Below are 13493 nucleotides of genomic sequence, written 5' to 3' on the forward strand. Positions count from 1 at the left end.
TCTTAACCACTGCACCACCAGAGAAGTCCCTCGATTACACATTTGGTAATGAAAGAAACAATAATCTGGTAAAATAGGCAGAATACAAGTAATATAGGTAGTGGCATTAATAAGGTCATAAGTAAGTATTTAAGCTGAGAACTACCATTAGGTACTGCCCAGGATCGCCCCAGGTTGTCTGACCAGTCTGTTCTGCATCCATCTCTATCTTTTTTTTTTTTTAAAGAAGATGTTGGGGGTAGGAGTTTATTAATTAATTTATTTATTTTTGCTGTGTTGGGTCTTCGTTTCTGTGCAAGGGCTATCTCTAGTTGTGGCAAGCGGGGGCCACTTTTCATCGTGGTGCGTGGGCCTCTCACTGTCGCGGCCTCTCCTGTTTCGGAGCACAGGCTCCAGATGCTCAGGTTCAGTAGTTGTGGCTCACGGGCCTAGTTGCTCCATGGCATGTGGGATCCTCCCAGGCCAGGGCTCGAACCTGTGTCCCCTGCATCGGCAGGCAGATTCTCAACCACTGCGCCACCAGGGAAGCCCATCCATCTCTATCTTTAAAGAAAATGGTATATTAGCATTGTATGGAAAGTTCACCGAAGATGTCTGCACCTATAAGGCGAGTGGTGGCTCGTCATGACCCCTTACAGATTGTGGAAGGAATGTCACCGTCTAAGGAGTTACAAGGCTGCCGCCAGAAGGAGAAAATTGATCTTTATGGTTGAGCAGGTATTTCTGCCGTTGGGGAGGTCTGGTTCACGCCTAATGCAGATGCACGATGCACACAAGAGGGCAAGGGAGGAGACCAAAGGGCAGAGGAAAGATTTTATGTTTAAATTTTTCTTGTCTCCCCTTAAAATGTGAATTTTTATTTCATCACTGTCATTCACTCATTCATTCATTCATGCATTCAGTGAGACACTGGACACCATGATGGGCCCTTGGGGCTGATGTCACGAACAAGCTGGACAAAAACTCTACCCTTGGGGCTTCCCTGGGTGGCGCAGTGGTTGAGAGTCCACCTGCTGATTCAGGGGACACGGGTTCGTGCCCCGGTCCGGGAGGATCCCACATGCTGCGGAGCAGCTGGGCCCGTGAGCCATGGCCGCTGAGCCTGCGCGTCCGGAGCCTGTGCTCCGCAACAGTAGAGGCCACAGCAGTGAGAGGCCCACGTACCACAAAAAAAAAAACAAAAAACTCTACCCTTGGAGCTGACGTTCTATCCGGGAGACAGACAAATGTCAGATGGTGACGGATGTCAGAGACATAAAGGAGATAGGAGGAGGGGGTGTCAGAGGCACTATTTAAATAGTGATCCAGGAAAGCTCTTGAGTGGGTAATGTTTAGCTGGAACTCCTGCAGAAAATGAGACCCCAGCTCATGGATAGAGGGAGGGATCCCCAGCAGGGGAAACAGCACGTACAAAGGGCAAAGAAGAGCCCGCAAGGCCCCGTGTAGCTGCCACCTTCCCCTTCTGCACACGCCTGGGGATCCCCTGGGCAGCAGGGTCTGTTGGAGGAACACTAGGGGGGCGGGCTTGATGAGCTGAGTGAGCCCAGATGCGACCTCTGCCCCGGGCTGAGCACAGCATTGCCCACCACCACCTGCCTCCTCCCCACCCCATCAGCCACATTCCTTATCCTTTGACTGGTCCTGTCTCTCCTCTTCCACGACCCCATCCCCGGTCACCATCTTCCCTCCTGGACAATGGTGGCAGCCCCCTCTCCATCAGCCACAGGACCACATCTTCCCCCCGCTTCCAACCCTCCATGCCTCCCCTGCCTGGAGTTCAAGGGCTTTACCTGCTTCTGCTCAGCTTCTCCAGCCACACCTTCCCCCACCCCCACTTCCTACAAGACTCCCCAGGTGCACTCTTACACCTCAGGGCCTTTGCACTAGCAGCTCCCACTCCTGGGGTGCCAAGCTGGCCTGCAGTGACAGTTTGCATGGAGGCCTCCCTGACTTCAGAGGCCGGGCTGGGGGTCTCCTCTGAGACCCCACAGTCCTCTGTATTCCCCTTACCCAGTCCATCTGTGTTAGGTGGGCCTCTCCTGGGACCCGGGGCTCCCCGCGGGTAGGACCTGGGCACCCTTCCTGGAGGGGCCCTGAGCTCACAGGCAGATGCGCCCCTCCTTACTCCCGTTCCCAACCATCATCCACGCAGAGAGCAGGTCAGCAGGAAGAGGAAAGGCACGTGTGGGATGGGAAGGGGCTGACTCTGCATCATCACGTCCTGGAGCCTCACGTGGCTGATGTTGTTTTCTTGTGCTGTTGTGGGGTGGGGAGGGCTTGGAGGGGGTGCTCAGGATGAGGGGGACACAGAGGCTGGCTTGTCCACATCCTTCCTTCTGGAGAGACTCCCAGGCCCAATGCCCACTCCCTCCAGCCCCTCCAGGCCCCAGCACGTCCCCGGGGACCAGGGACCAGGGAGCTGAGCCAGCCCACCCTGGGAATCCTGAGAGCATTCCAGGACTGCACTGGGAGATTCGGGGGTTTCTCTCTGACATTGCCCATGGTTCTCTGAGAGGATGAGATATTGTGTGGGGACCAGGCTAGAGGATGGCTCCCAGCCCCCTTGAGATACAGAAATCTTGGACCCCAGGCTCCACCATCAGGGACCCATGCTCTGACCTTCCTGGAGACCCAGGAATCCAAACCCTTAAGGACCCAAGAAGCCAGGACCCCAAGCCCCACACTCAGCGACCCAGGCCCCTAGCCCTTTGGAGATCCAGGATTTCAGGACCCCAGCCCTGACTTTCAGGACCCCAGAAATCCAGGCCCCCAGGCCCCCAGCCCCTTAGGGACCCAGGAAGCCAAGACCCTAATCTTTTTTTTTTAACACTGGCTCTGTTTTGTTTTATTTATTTGTTTGTTTGTTTGTTTGTTTATTCCCAGTTTTTTGGCCATGCTGCATGGCTTGCGGGATCTTAGTTTGCGACCAGGGATTGAATCCCAGCCACGGCAGTGAAAGCGCCAAATCCTAACCACTGGGCCACCAGCGAATTCCCCCAAGATCCCAGTCTTGACCCTCAGGAACCTAGAAATCCAGGACCCCAGGTCCTCAGTCCCTCAGGGACCAGGCCCCTAGACCTTAAGGACTTTGGTCTAGGATGGTGAGGTTTTTCTGCTCGGTCTGGCTCTTCAGCGGGCTGGTTCCCTAGGTTGGTCAGGACAGTAGGAGTGCTGCCCTCTTCTGGATATACCTGGTCACTGCTTCCCCCGACTGGGTGACTCCCCACAACCCGCGTGGGTGGAGAAGGCCATGGAGTCCCAGCTCCACCCCCTTCTCCTGTGGGCCTCAGTTTCCTCATCTGTAAAGTGGTGATATGCACAATTCTCCCACGTAGGTTGTCGTGTGCATAAGTCCTTCCGCACAATTTTAAAAAGTCTCTTCCGCAGGATAGAGAGAAGCCAGCAACAAATGGGAGCGCTGTTAGCACTATTTCCCAAAACACATCGCTGTCGCGTATCTCCCATTATTAATACCCGCCCCCACCACCCGCCACAAAGCACAAAGGCTCTTGGAAGAAAACTCCCTGCAGCCAGCAGGGCCCTGTGTGGCTGGCACCTTCCTTGCCTGCATTGTTCCTTTGCTGAGCTCCAGCCACATCTGCACACTTTTCTGTTTTTTGAGCCCTCTGGCTGGCCCTTCCTCATCCTCCAGTTCTCTGCCCTCCAAGAGAAGTGGTCCCAGCTAAAGCGGCCCCTAGCCCCTCAGTCACCCTGTCAATGGTCTCTATGATCCCCACCTGTGAAGGTGTCTGGTTTGCTTATATCTTGCATGGTGCCCGTTAGAACACGAGTTCCAGAAGGGCAGGGGCAGTGCCTGTTGTCACCACCGAGTCCCCAGCCCGTGGCTCAGGGCTAGGCACACAGTAGGTGCTTTACAGGCATCGCATCTGTAGGAGTTTCTTAATGACTGCTGTAAGGAATTACCTCAAACTGGCTGGCTTTAAACAATGTAAGTGTATTATCTTACAGTTCTGGAGGTCAGAAGTCCAATACAGGTCTCACTGGCTAAAATCAAGGCATGGACAGGGTTGCCCTCTTCCTGGACATTCTAGAGAGAATGTTTTCTTAGCTTTTCCAGCTTCTAGAGGCCCCCCACTTTCAATGGCCTGTGGTCCCTTCCTCCATCTTCAAAGCAAACAGTGTAGCATCTTCCAACCTTTCTCTGGCTCTGATCCTCCTGCCTTTCTCTTATAAGGGCTCTTGGGATAACACTGGGCTCACCTGAGTAGTCCACGATCGTCTCCCCATCTCCAGATCCTTAACTTAATCTCACCTGCAAAGCCCCTTTCACCCTGTCAGGTTGCCTATTCACAGGTTCCAGGGATTCGGACGGAAACATCTTTGGGGGTCATCTTTCAGCTGACCACAACACCTGAGGAGGTAGATGTTATTATTGTTCCCATTTGATAGATGCAAAAACTGAGGCTCAGGGAGGCAAAGTCACTTGCCTAGGCTCACCCATTGAGTAAGTGGCAAGCACAGGTTCTAGACTGTGGTCCTTCTGTCTGCATCTGCCAAATCCATCCATTTGAGCCATCTGTGAGTGGACGTGGGGACATAGGGGAGGGAAGAGTTGAGGGCGGGGTGGTGAGGTGGATGGCAAAGGGGCTGCCAAGGGGACAGGAGGAGTGTATGTTCTGTCCTACCCTAAGGGCTTCCCCAGATACCTCAGCCAACCCAGTAAGATGCCTCAGGATCCCAGGGGGGTTCCTGGAATTGTGGGGAGGGATGCGGGAGGTTGGAAACGACAAGCTACTCTGTCCCAAGTTCACTTCCTTGGAAAGTGGGGTGACAGATAGGGCCGTTCCATCCAGGAAACCCTGGCTGGGCTCCAAGGTCATCTTTGATTTGCTGACTCAGCCCCAGACAGTGGGGTCATGTGGTCACTCAGGGGGCTGTTGGTAAGAACACCTACTGGGAAAGGGTAAGAGGGTGACCGGAAGGGGTCTCTTCTGCCCCCAACCCCCTGCTTCCCAGCGCAAGCCCCTTTGGCCTCTCCAAGACAGACCCTGCTTTCCCTCCCCCACCTCACTCCTTAGGATAGGAGTGCAGGGAGCAGGGGGACTGCTTTTCCAGAATGTTCCACTTCCAATTTCACCACGTGGGCACACCACCTTCTATTTCTCCTCATCACCTCCTCTTCATCACCTGCCAGACTGTGAGCCCCAAGAAGGCAGCAACCACAACCTGAACCCCAACATTTCATTATGACAATTTTCAATCATACAGAAAAGTTGAGTTTTAGAATGAAAATCCATCCCTAGATTCTACAATCAACACTGTCTATATTTGCTTGATTACAAATCTGTTCATCCATCCACCCCTCAATCCATTTTATTTTTCATGCATTTCAAAGTAAGGTGCAGACATTAGCCCACTCCAGCCCCCTAAATATCAGTACTAAACCCCCCCCCAAATGCTCCAACCCACAGACCGTGAACTAGAGGTCAAAGTTCACTGGCTGCTCTCCTACCTGTTTTCCCTTTTGAGTAAAATAACTTAGAATGAAATACACAAATTCCAGCAGTGTTTTCTTGGAGCTTTGACAAATGCATTCACCTGTGTAATCCAAACTTCTATCAAGGTACAGAATGTTTCCATCATTCCAGAAAGTTCTTTCATGGTCCTTCCCAGGAAGTCTCTGCCTCTGCTCCTGGGGAACCATTGTGCCCACAATTTTCCAAGCTTGAGTAGTTCTGCCTATTCTAGAACTTCATATAAATGGGTACATAGCGTATATACGATTTTGTGGGTGGCTGCTTCCGCTCAGTCTAAGGTTTTTTACCTCTTGTTCTCCATTGGAACTCCAGTGCCTGGCATACAGTAAGTGCACAAGAAATGTTTCTGGGTGAGAAAATGATTGCATTGAATGAATGAACGAACGAATGAATGACATTGCTCCTTGTTCACAGAGACTTGCTCTCCCATCAGCTCCCCCCTCTCCAGCTTCTCTCTGGCCAACCTCCTCCTTGGTCTGCTGAAGCACCACTATTGTCACCCCCAGAAGGCCTCTCTTTGGGGTGCAGTCAACAACTTTTCTATTTGTCTCTGTTCAGGGGGCTGTAGTTCCAAATAGCAGAGACCCCTCCCCAACCTCCTGCTTCCCAGCCCCCTTCCCCGTCTCATCTTCCCATGAAAACACGTGTTATCAGGCAAGTGTAAACCCGTGTTTCCTGCCTTCCCACAATATCAGCTTCAATTTCCAGCCTCATTTCCGCCCCTCTTGCTCTTCTCTAGATAAGCACCTCCACCTGGTTCTAGAACTGCTAAAGCCTCTCTTGGGTCAAAAATACCCTCCCCGAGCAACCAGAGCCTGGAGACATCGCTGAGTATTGGGGATGCAAAAAAGGGTACAACCACTTTGGAAAACTGTTTGGCAGTTTCTTACAAAGTTAATCACTTACCTACTATCTGACCCACTCCCAGGTATTTACCCAAGAGACGTGAAAACTGAAATCCATAAAAAGTTCTGTATGAGATGATTCACAGTAGCTTGATTCATATTCTCACATTCAAACAACACAAACATCTGTCAACAGGTGACTGGATACACAGATGGTGGTCCAGCCAATCAATGGTAGCTGATTCAGCAATGAAAAGAAACAAACTACAACAGCGTGGGTGAATCTCAAAAACACTATATGCCTAGAGAAAGAATCCAGGCACAAAGCACTACACACTGTACGATTCAATGTATATGGCATTTGAGAAAAGAAAAATCTCATCAATAGTGATGGAAAGCAGGTCAGTGGTGGCCTGGGGGAGGGGAGGAGGTGAGGATTGATTGGGAAGGGACAAGAGGGAATTTTAGGAGGTGACGGAAATGTTCTATATCTGCAGTGCAGTGGTGGCTACACAGCTGTATACATTTCTCAAAACTTGTTAAATTGTAAGCTTGAAATAAGTGCATTTAAAATAAAAAATTTTTTTCAACTGTTGTAAAATAAACATAACATAAAATTTACCATCTTAACCATTTTTAAGTGGACAGTTCAGGAGTGTTAAGTATATTTGCATCGTTCTGCAACAGATCTCCAGAATTGTTTCATCTTGCAACACTGAAACTCTGTACCCATTAAACAACAGTATTTGTCCTTTTGTGACTGGTTTATTTCACGCAGCATAATGCTGTAACATGTGTCAGAATTTCCTTCCTTTTTAAGGCTGAATAATATTCCATTATATGGATGAGTATGTTTGGTTTATCCACTCATCCATTGATGGACACTTGGGTTGCTTCTACCTGTTGGCTATTGTGAATAATGCTGCTATGAACATGGGTATGCAAATATCTTTTCAAGACCCTGCTTTCAGTTCTTTTGGATATCTGTCCAGAAGTGGAATTGCTGGGTCATATGGAGTTTCTGGGGGGAGCCTGATCCTCATGACCTTGATTTCAGTCCAGTGAAACTAATTTTGTTTCTTTATTTTCTCTTTTTGGCTGCACTGCACAGCATGTGGGATCTTAGTTTCCCGACCACGGATCAAACCCATGCCCCCCTGCAGTGGAAGCATGGAGTCTTAACCACTGGACCGCCAGGAAAGTCCCAATGAAACTAATTTTGGACTTCTGACCTCCACAACTGTAGAATAGATGTATATTGTTTCAAGCCACCAAGTTGGTAGGCATTTGTTACAGCAGCAGTAGGAAACTCATACACTCTTCCAAGCTGACTGTCTGGAAATTCATCAGTCTGGTCAACAGTCTACTAGGTATTTTATCTGTCCAGAAGTCAGATGGCTCCTGGGAAAGGTCAGTGCCTTGCTCTGGGTTGGAGTTTATTTATTTATTTATGGCCACACCACTCAGCATGTAGGATCTCAGTTGCCCCACCAGGTATCAAGCCTGCACCCCCTGCAGTGGAAGTGTGGAGTCTTAACCACTAGACTGCCAGGGAAGTCCCCTGGGCTGCAGTTTAGAGGATTCAGAGAAGGGTTGGGGGTTTCCTGGTTACAGCACTGAAAGATTCTGCCTGGCCAGGGAGTTTGGGTGCTGTTCCCTCCTGTTCCTGCTTAGTGGATGCTCTCAGGGCTGGGCAGCTTGGGGGCTCTGAGCAGCTTTGGTTCTGGACTCAGCTCTGCACAGAACTAAAAGCTGCTAGCCTGTCACTCCCCTCAGTTGGACAGTTGGACCCGTCTCCACTGGAAATGCTGGGAGAGCCCCCAGGTCCCCAAGACGGGAGCAGGAAGCTTTGGGAGTGCAGGGTAAATTCAGATCAAAAGTCTCCAGTTGATAAAGCTAGGCTGTGTGCACCCCACACCCCCCAAATGGGTTCAGCCATACCTTACACTTTCCAACACCCTCTGCCTGCAAAGCCCTCCCTTCCCAGCTCCATGTGCTGAAATCCCATTGTTCTTGGAAAGTCCATCTTCTCTGGGTGTATTTCCTGAACATCCCACAGAACCTGGGTGCCTGAGATGAAATGGACATGCTCATCAGATCCGGGCAGCCCCTCTCCCACCTGTCTCAGGGCCTTGTGTCAGGCTGCCTGTGGTCTCCACAATAGCGGGACAGTCTCCTCAAGGAACAGGGCCAGCACTGCAGCATCTCAGCAGAGTTCCTCTCCCTGGGGACACAGGTGGCTCCTTCAAACGCATCATATCACTCCTTCATGTATTCCTCAATCGAGTCACTGGTCACATTGTCCCAGGGGTAGGGATGGGGGTCAGACTCATTCCTGTGTCCCCAGTGCCCTACAGCCCCTGGCCCAATGCAGGTTACCCACTGGGTTTGGGGGGCATCATAGGCCCCTGAGGTCAGGGTCACTCACATGGGTGACATCAGAGTCTCTGAGATAAAGCTTAGAACAGCTAACCAGAGCCAGAAGCCAAGATTCATTTCTCATTTATTGATGCTCCCTCGGGCTGCGAAGAAAGCTCTCAAAATCCCTATCTTTGAGGCCTTCCACCTGCATGGTAAAATACAAGTAAATCAAACAGCTCCATCCCTGAGTTACTTGATCTTGGTTAGGGAGGGCGATAGGGTCAGATCACAGGGCTGGGGAGCTCAGATTTTGGAGCGGGTGGAGACTAGGTGAGGTCCATGGGTGAGGGGTTGCAGTGAGGCTGGAGCGGAGGTTTCAGAGTGCGGTTACTGGCGTACGCTGTGGGTGGGGTGGGAAATTAATGGTGGTGGGCGGAGCCAGGACGGTGAGCGGCTCAGGCGATTGGACAAGTGCCAGTGGGCGTGACTCTGGGGCACTGGTGGAGGTCAGCAGCTGAGCCTCTTCTCACAGATCCAGCTGTCGTCCCTGTTGTCGCACGGTGCGTCATTCCACATCCCCGTGCGGAGAATCATGATGCAGTCCTCGCGCCCCAGCGAGTCATTGGGCTCCCCCTGATTCCAGTGGCTGCAATGGTTTGGCGGAGGTGTTGCTGGGAGGCTAGGCTGAGGATGGCCATGGGGTCCAGCCTTCCTTTCCGGGGTCTAGCCTGTTTATTACTTGGGGCTAACCTAGACATCCTGAGGGTCTAACCTGAGCACACGCACCTGGGATATAACTTTCTAACCCCAGAATTTAACCCTAGTCACTTCCTGGGGTGTAGCCCGCCCATCCCTAAGGAGGCCCTGAGATCTGGCCGAAGCGCTTCTCCTAGGATCTGAACTGTCAGCCTCCCCGAGTCCCTTCCCTCACCTGAAGCTGAGCGGGACTCCGTCCACCCACTGGTAGCCCTGGATCCTGCGCGCCCTGCGCACGGCCCTCAGGCCCAGCCAGTAACCGCGGCCACCAGTGTTCCGATTTAGGAAGCCCTGGGCAAGAGGGGAGACTGAGCCACGCGTCCGTCCCGCCCCGCCCCCAACCACGTCCCCTCAGGTAAACTCCTTCTCCCCGCCCCCCAAAGCCGGAGCTGCGCACCTGCTCATCCAGGCCCCCGACAATCACCAGGTGCGCTCTGGCGCCCTCGCAGTGGCGCTGCGCCTCCACCCACGTGGCCCGTTGGGTGGAGAAAAGGTAACAGGAGCCCTGGAATGGCAGCCACGACTTGGGGCACTCCCCGCAGGAGCCTGCAGGGTGGCGAGGATCAAAGAGGTGATTTGCTCCCAAATGGAGCATATGGTGAGGATTGGGGAGGGGAGTGTTGGACCCCTGGGCTCAGGGTCGGAGCCACTGAGACCAGGCCAAGGTCAAAGGGTGGGGCCAGGCGGATCAGGGAACCCTGGGGCCCAAGGGCGGGATCCACTTGTCCTCGCCTCCCCCCTTCACCCCTCCGGATCGTGCTCACTGTTCCCTAGCCGGACTCCTTCCAGCGCTCGGAAGAGCTCACTGCGGATGTTCTCACGGTCCCTGCCGGCTTCAGCCAAGCTCTGGGTCACTGCGAGGTAAAAGGAGTCCAGATTATAGCTAGGCTCAGCATCAGTAATAAGGTCATGATTAGTTAAGGTCAGCATCCACTTCCGTGGTCATTGCCAAGGTCAAGAATGACATCACCCATTTTTGGATTGGGTTGTTTGTTTTTGTTATTGAGCAAACAACCCAATCCAAGAATGGGCAGAAGACCTAAATAGACATTTCTCCAAAGAAGATATACAGATTGCCAACAAACACATGAAAGAATGCTCAACGTCATTAATCATTAGAGAAATGCAAATCAAAACTACAATGAGATATCATCTCACACCAGTCAGAATGGCCATCATCAAAAAATCTAGAAACAATAAATGCTGGAGAGGGTGTGGAGAAAAGGGAACCCTCTTGCACTGCTGGTGGGAATGTGAATTGGTACAGCCACTATGGAGAACGGTATGGAGGTTCCTTAAAAAACTACAAATAGAACTAGCATATGACCCAGCAATCCCACTACTGGGCATATACCCTGCGAAAACCATAATTCAAAAAGAGTCATGTACCACAATGTTCATTGCAGCTCTATTTACAATAGCCAGGAGATGGAAGCAACGTAAGTGTCCATCAACAGATGAATGGATAAAAAAGATGTGGCACATATATACAATGGAATATTACTCAGCCATAAAAAGAAATGAAATTGAGTTATTTGTAGTGAGGTGGATGGACCTAGAGTCTGTCATACAGAGTGAAGTAACTCAGAAAGAGAAAAACAAATACCGTATGCTAACACATATATATATATGGAATCTAAGAAAAAAAAAAGATCATGAAGAATCTAGGAGTAAGACGGGAATAAAGACACAGACGTACTAGAGAATGGACTTGAGGATATGGGGAGGGGGAAGGGTAAGCTGGGACAAAGTGAGAGGGTGGCATGGACATATATACACTACCAAACGTAAAATAGACGGCTAGTGGGAAGCAGCCGCAAAGCACAGGGAGATCAGCTTGGTGCTTTGTGACCACCTAGAGGGGTGGGATAGGGAGGGTGGGAAGGAGGGAGATGCAAGAGGGAAGAGGTATGGGAACATATGTATATGTATAACTGATTCACTTTGTTATAAAGCAGAAACTAACACACCATTGTAAAGCAATTATACTCCAATAAAGATATTAAAAAAAAAAAAAAAGAATGACATGACGGTCAAGGACTGTTACAGCTGGGTAGGGTCCAGTTGTGGTTGGGGTTAGGAGTTGCAGTCAAGGTCAGAGTCCAGAGGTCAGGGGCAGGATGGAGGACACGACTGGGGTCAATGGTCAGGATCACAGGACAGGTGGGGGTCACAGAGGGGTTCGGAGGTGAATCAAGGGTAGGGTAACAGCCGGGGTGAGGGGTGAGGGATCATGGCAATGTCCCGCCCTCACCGCGCTCGCTCAGTTCTTTCAGGGTGCTCTCCTGCTGGATCAGCTTCGACTGTGCCTCTCTAAGCTTGGTGCGCACGGTCTGCAGCTGCGCCTGAGTCCCCAGGCCTGGGAAGGGGGGCGAGAATGGCGGCGGGACATCTGAGACCAGCCCACCGCCCCCGCTGCGCGCCAGGAGCCCCGCTCCCACTCGCCTCCTCCAATCCCGGCCACAAGCCCCGCCCCCTCTGTCCACCAGTCTCACAGCAGCTATTGCAGGCTCGGACCTCCTCCTTCAGGACACCCAGCACCGCCGTCTGCTTCGAGGCTGGAACGATCCCCCGTCCGCCCCACACACTCCAGGTCACCCTCGGGGACTCACAGGACCCTGCCCAACTCCAGGGCCAGCCTTGCGGACTGTGAGGTCCCCACCGACCCACCCACTACCCCGACGCCAGGGTCCAAGACCCTTCCGCCCCCGAATTTTGGGGACCCAAGACCCCCTGTTCTGCACGTACAGTTTGTCCTCAGCAGATTCTGTTGGCCAAGCAGCGCCCCGCGCTCTGTGGAGGCTGCGGAGAGAGGGGGACTCGGGAACTCTCCCCGCGGCCCGAGGGGTGCAGGGACCCTGATCACCGGACACACAGAGTGGGTGGGCAGGCGTGCAGCGCACGTGATGTGCACACACACCGACAAAGGACAAACACATTCACAGGCACATATGCACACACGTGGACTTGAGGATATGGGGAGGGGGAAGGGTAAGCACACAAACTCGTGTTCACACTCAGACCCAGGCAAGGGCCTGGGACCAGGCTGGTGTGCTCAGGGACGGAGAAAAGGTCTATGTCCCCAGGGGGGCTGGACATGACCTCCCCCATCATCCAGTCACTCACCCCTGGAAATCAGGACGCTCAGAACGAGGGCCCACAGGATTGTGACCACCAAGAGAGCCAGGGCCAGGAGGAGGGGTCTCTGTCCCCAGCGTCCCCAGTGCCCTGGGATAACACGGATGGACTCCTGAGTTCCTTCTGAGTTCCTCTGGTACCAGGACCACCCTGGATCCCTGGGCCCTGAGGACTGAGCCCTGGATGCTTGGGTTCCTCCCAGGAAACTGAGATTCAGAGAGGTAAGGTAACTTGTCTGTGGTCACACAGCCCCTAAGTGGCGGAGTTGAAATTTGAATCCAGGTCCAGCTGGCTCTAGGGCCTGTGGTGTCTCTCCTGCACTCACTACTTAGGCCTTCTCTTGGCTGATCCTCTCCATTCTCCCATCAAACCCCAAACCACTGGTCAGAGAGGGACCCAAGGGGACCTGTGAGGCAGCCCCATTGCTCATACCTCCGGGGACCTCCTCCAGCCTGCCATCCCACCTGCTGTACCCGGCAGTGTCCATGGTGATCAGGCACCCAGCTCTGGGAGTAGATATAAAAGTAGCCCCATCCCTCTCCCCGCCCCACCCACCCTCTTCCTTCCTTCCCGTCTCCTGTGTCTCAATTCCTGGTACAGAGAACCACTGACCAATCACAGCGATGGGCCCTTTCTGGGCTCAGCTGGGCTCGGCTGGGCTGCAGTAAGGGTGGGGTGGGGAGGGGAAGTGGGGAGTTGAGGGGGGTTGAGGGAGAGTAGAAGGAATGGGGGAAGTGAAGTGTGTGTGGATGTGTGTGTGTGTAGTCCCAGCCTCTTGGGCGCACAGCCCCAGCCCCGGCCCTCACCAGGTACGTGTTCCAGCAACAATTTCCAGGCTCTGCTGGGGCTTCACTTTGGAGCTCGGTCCGCATCACCTATAGGTCTGGCGTTCGCC

At 52.6% G+C, this 13493-nt stretch overlaps 1 protein-coding gene across 1 annotated transcript; it reads right to left on the reverse strand.

The window, feature by feature from the left end:
* Nucleotides 1-9211: 9211 nt before the first annotated feature.
* Nucleotides 9212-13103, reverse strand: LOC307052287 (C-type lectin domain family 4 member G-like; the record flags this gene model as incomplete). The annotated part of the gene is made up of 9 exons (XM_079703139.1): nucleotides 13031-13103; nucleotides 12587-12688; nucleotides 12209-12262; nucleotides 11956-12018; nucleotides 11715-11819; nucleotides 10225-10314; nucleotides 9858-10006; nucleotides 9636-9751; nucleotides 9212-9350 (listed from the first exon to the last, which is right to left on the reverse strand). Exons 1-9 carry the CDS (start codon nucleotides 13083-13085, stop codon nucleotides 9212-9214), a joined length of 873 nt encoding a protein of 290 aa, XP_079559265.1. The 5' UTR covers nucleotides 13086-13103.
* Between the last annotated feature and the right edge of the window lie 390 nt (nucleotides 13104-13493).

Source organism: Hyperoodon ampullatus (assembly GCF_949752795.1).
Source record: "Hyperoodon ampullatus genome assembly, chromosome: 4".
Classification (NCBI taxonomy): domain Eukaryota; kingdom Metazoa; phylum Chordata; class Mammalia; order Artiodactyla; family Ziphiidae; genus Hyperoodon; species Hyperoodon ampullatus.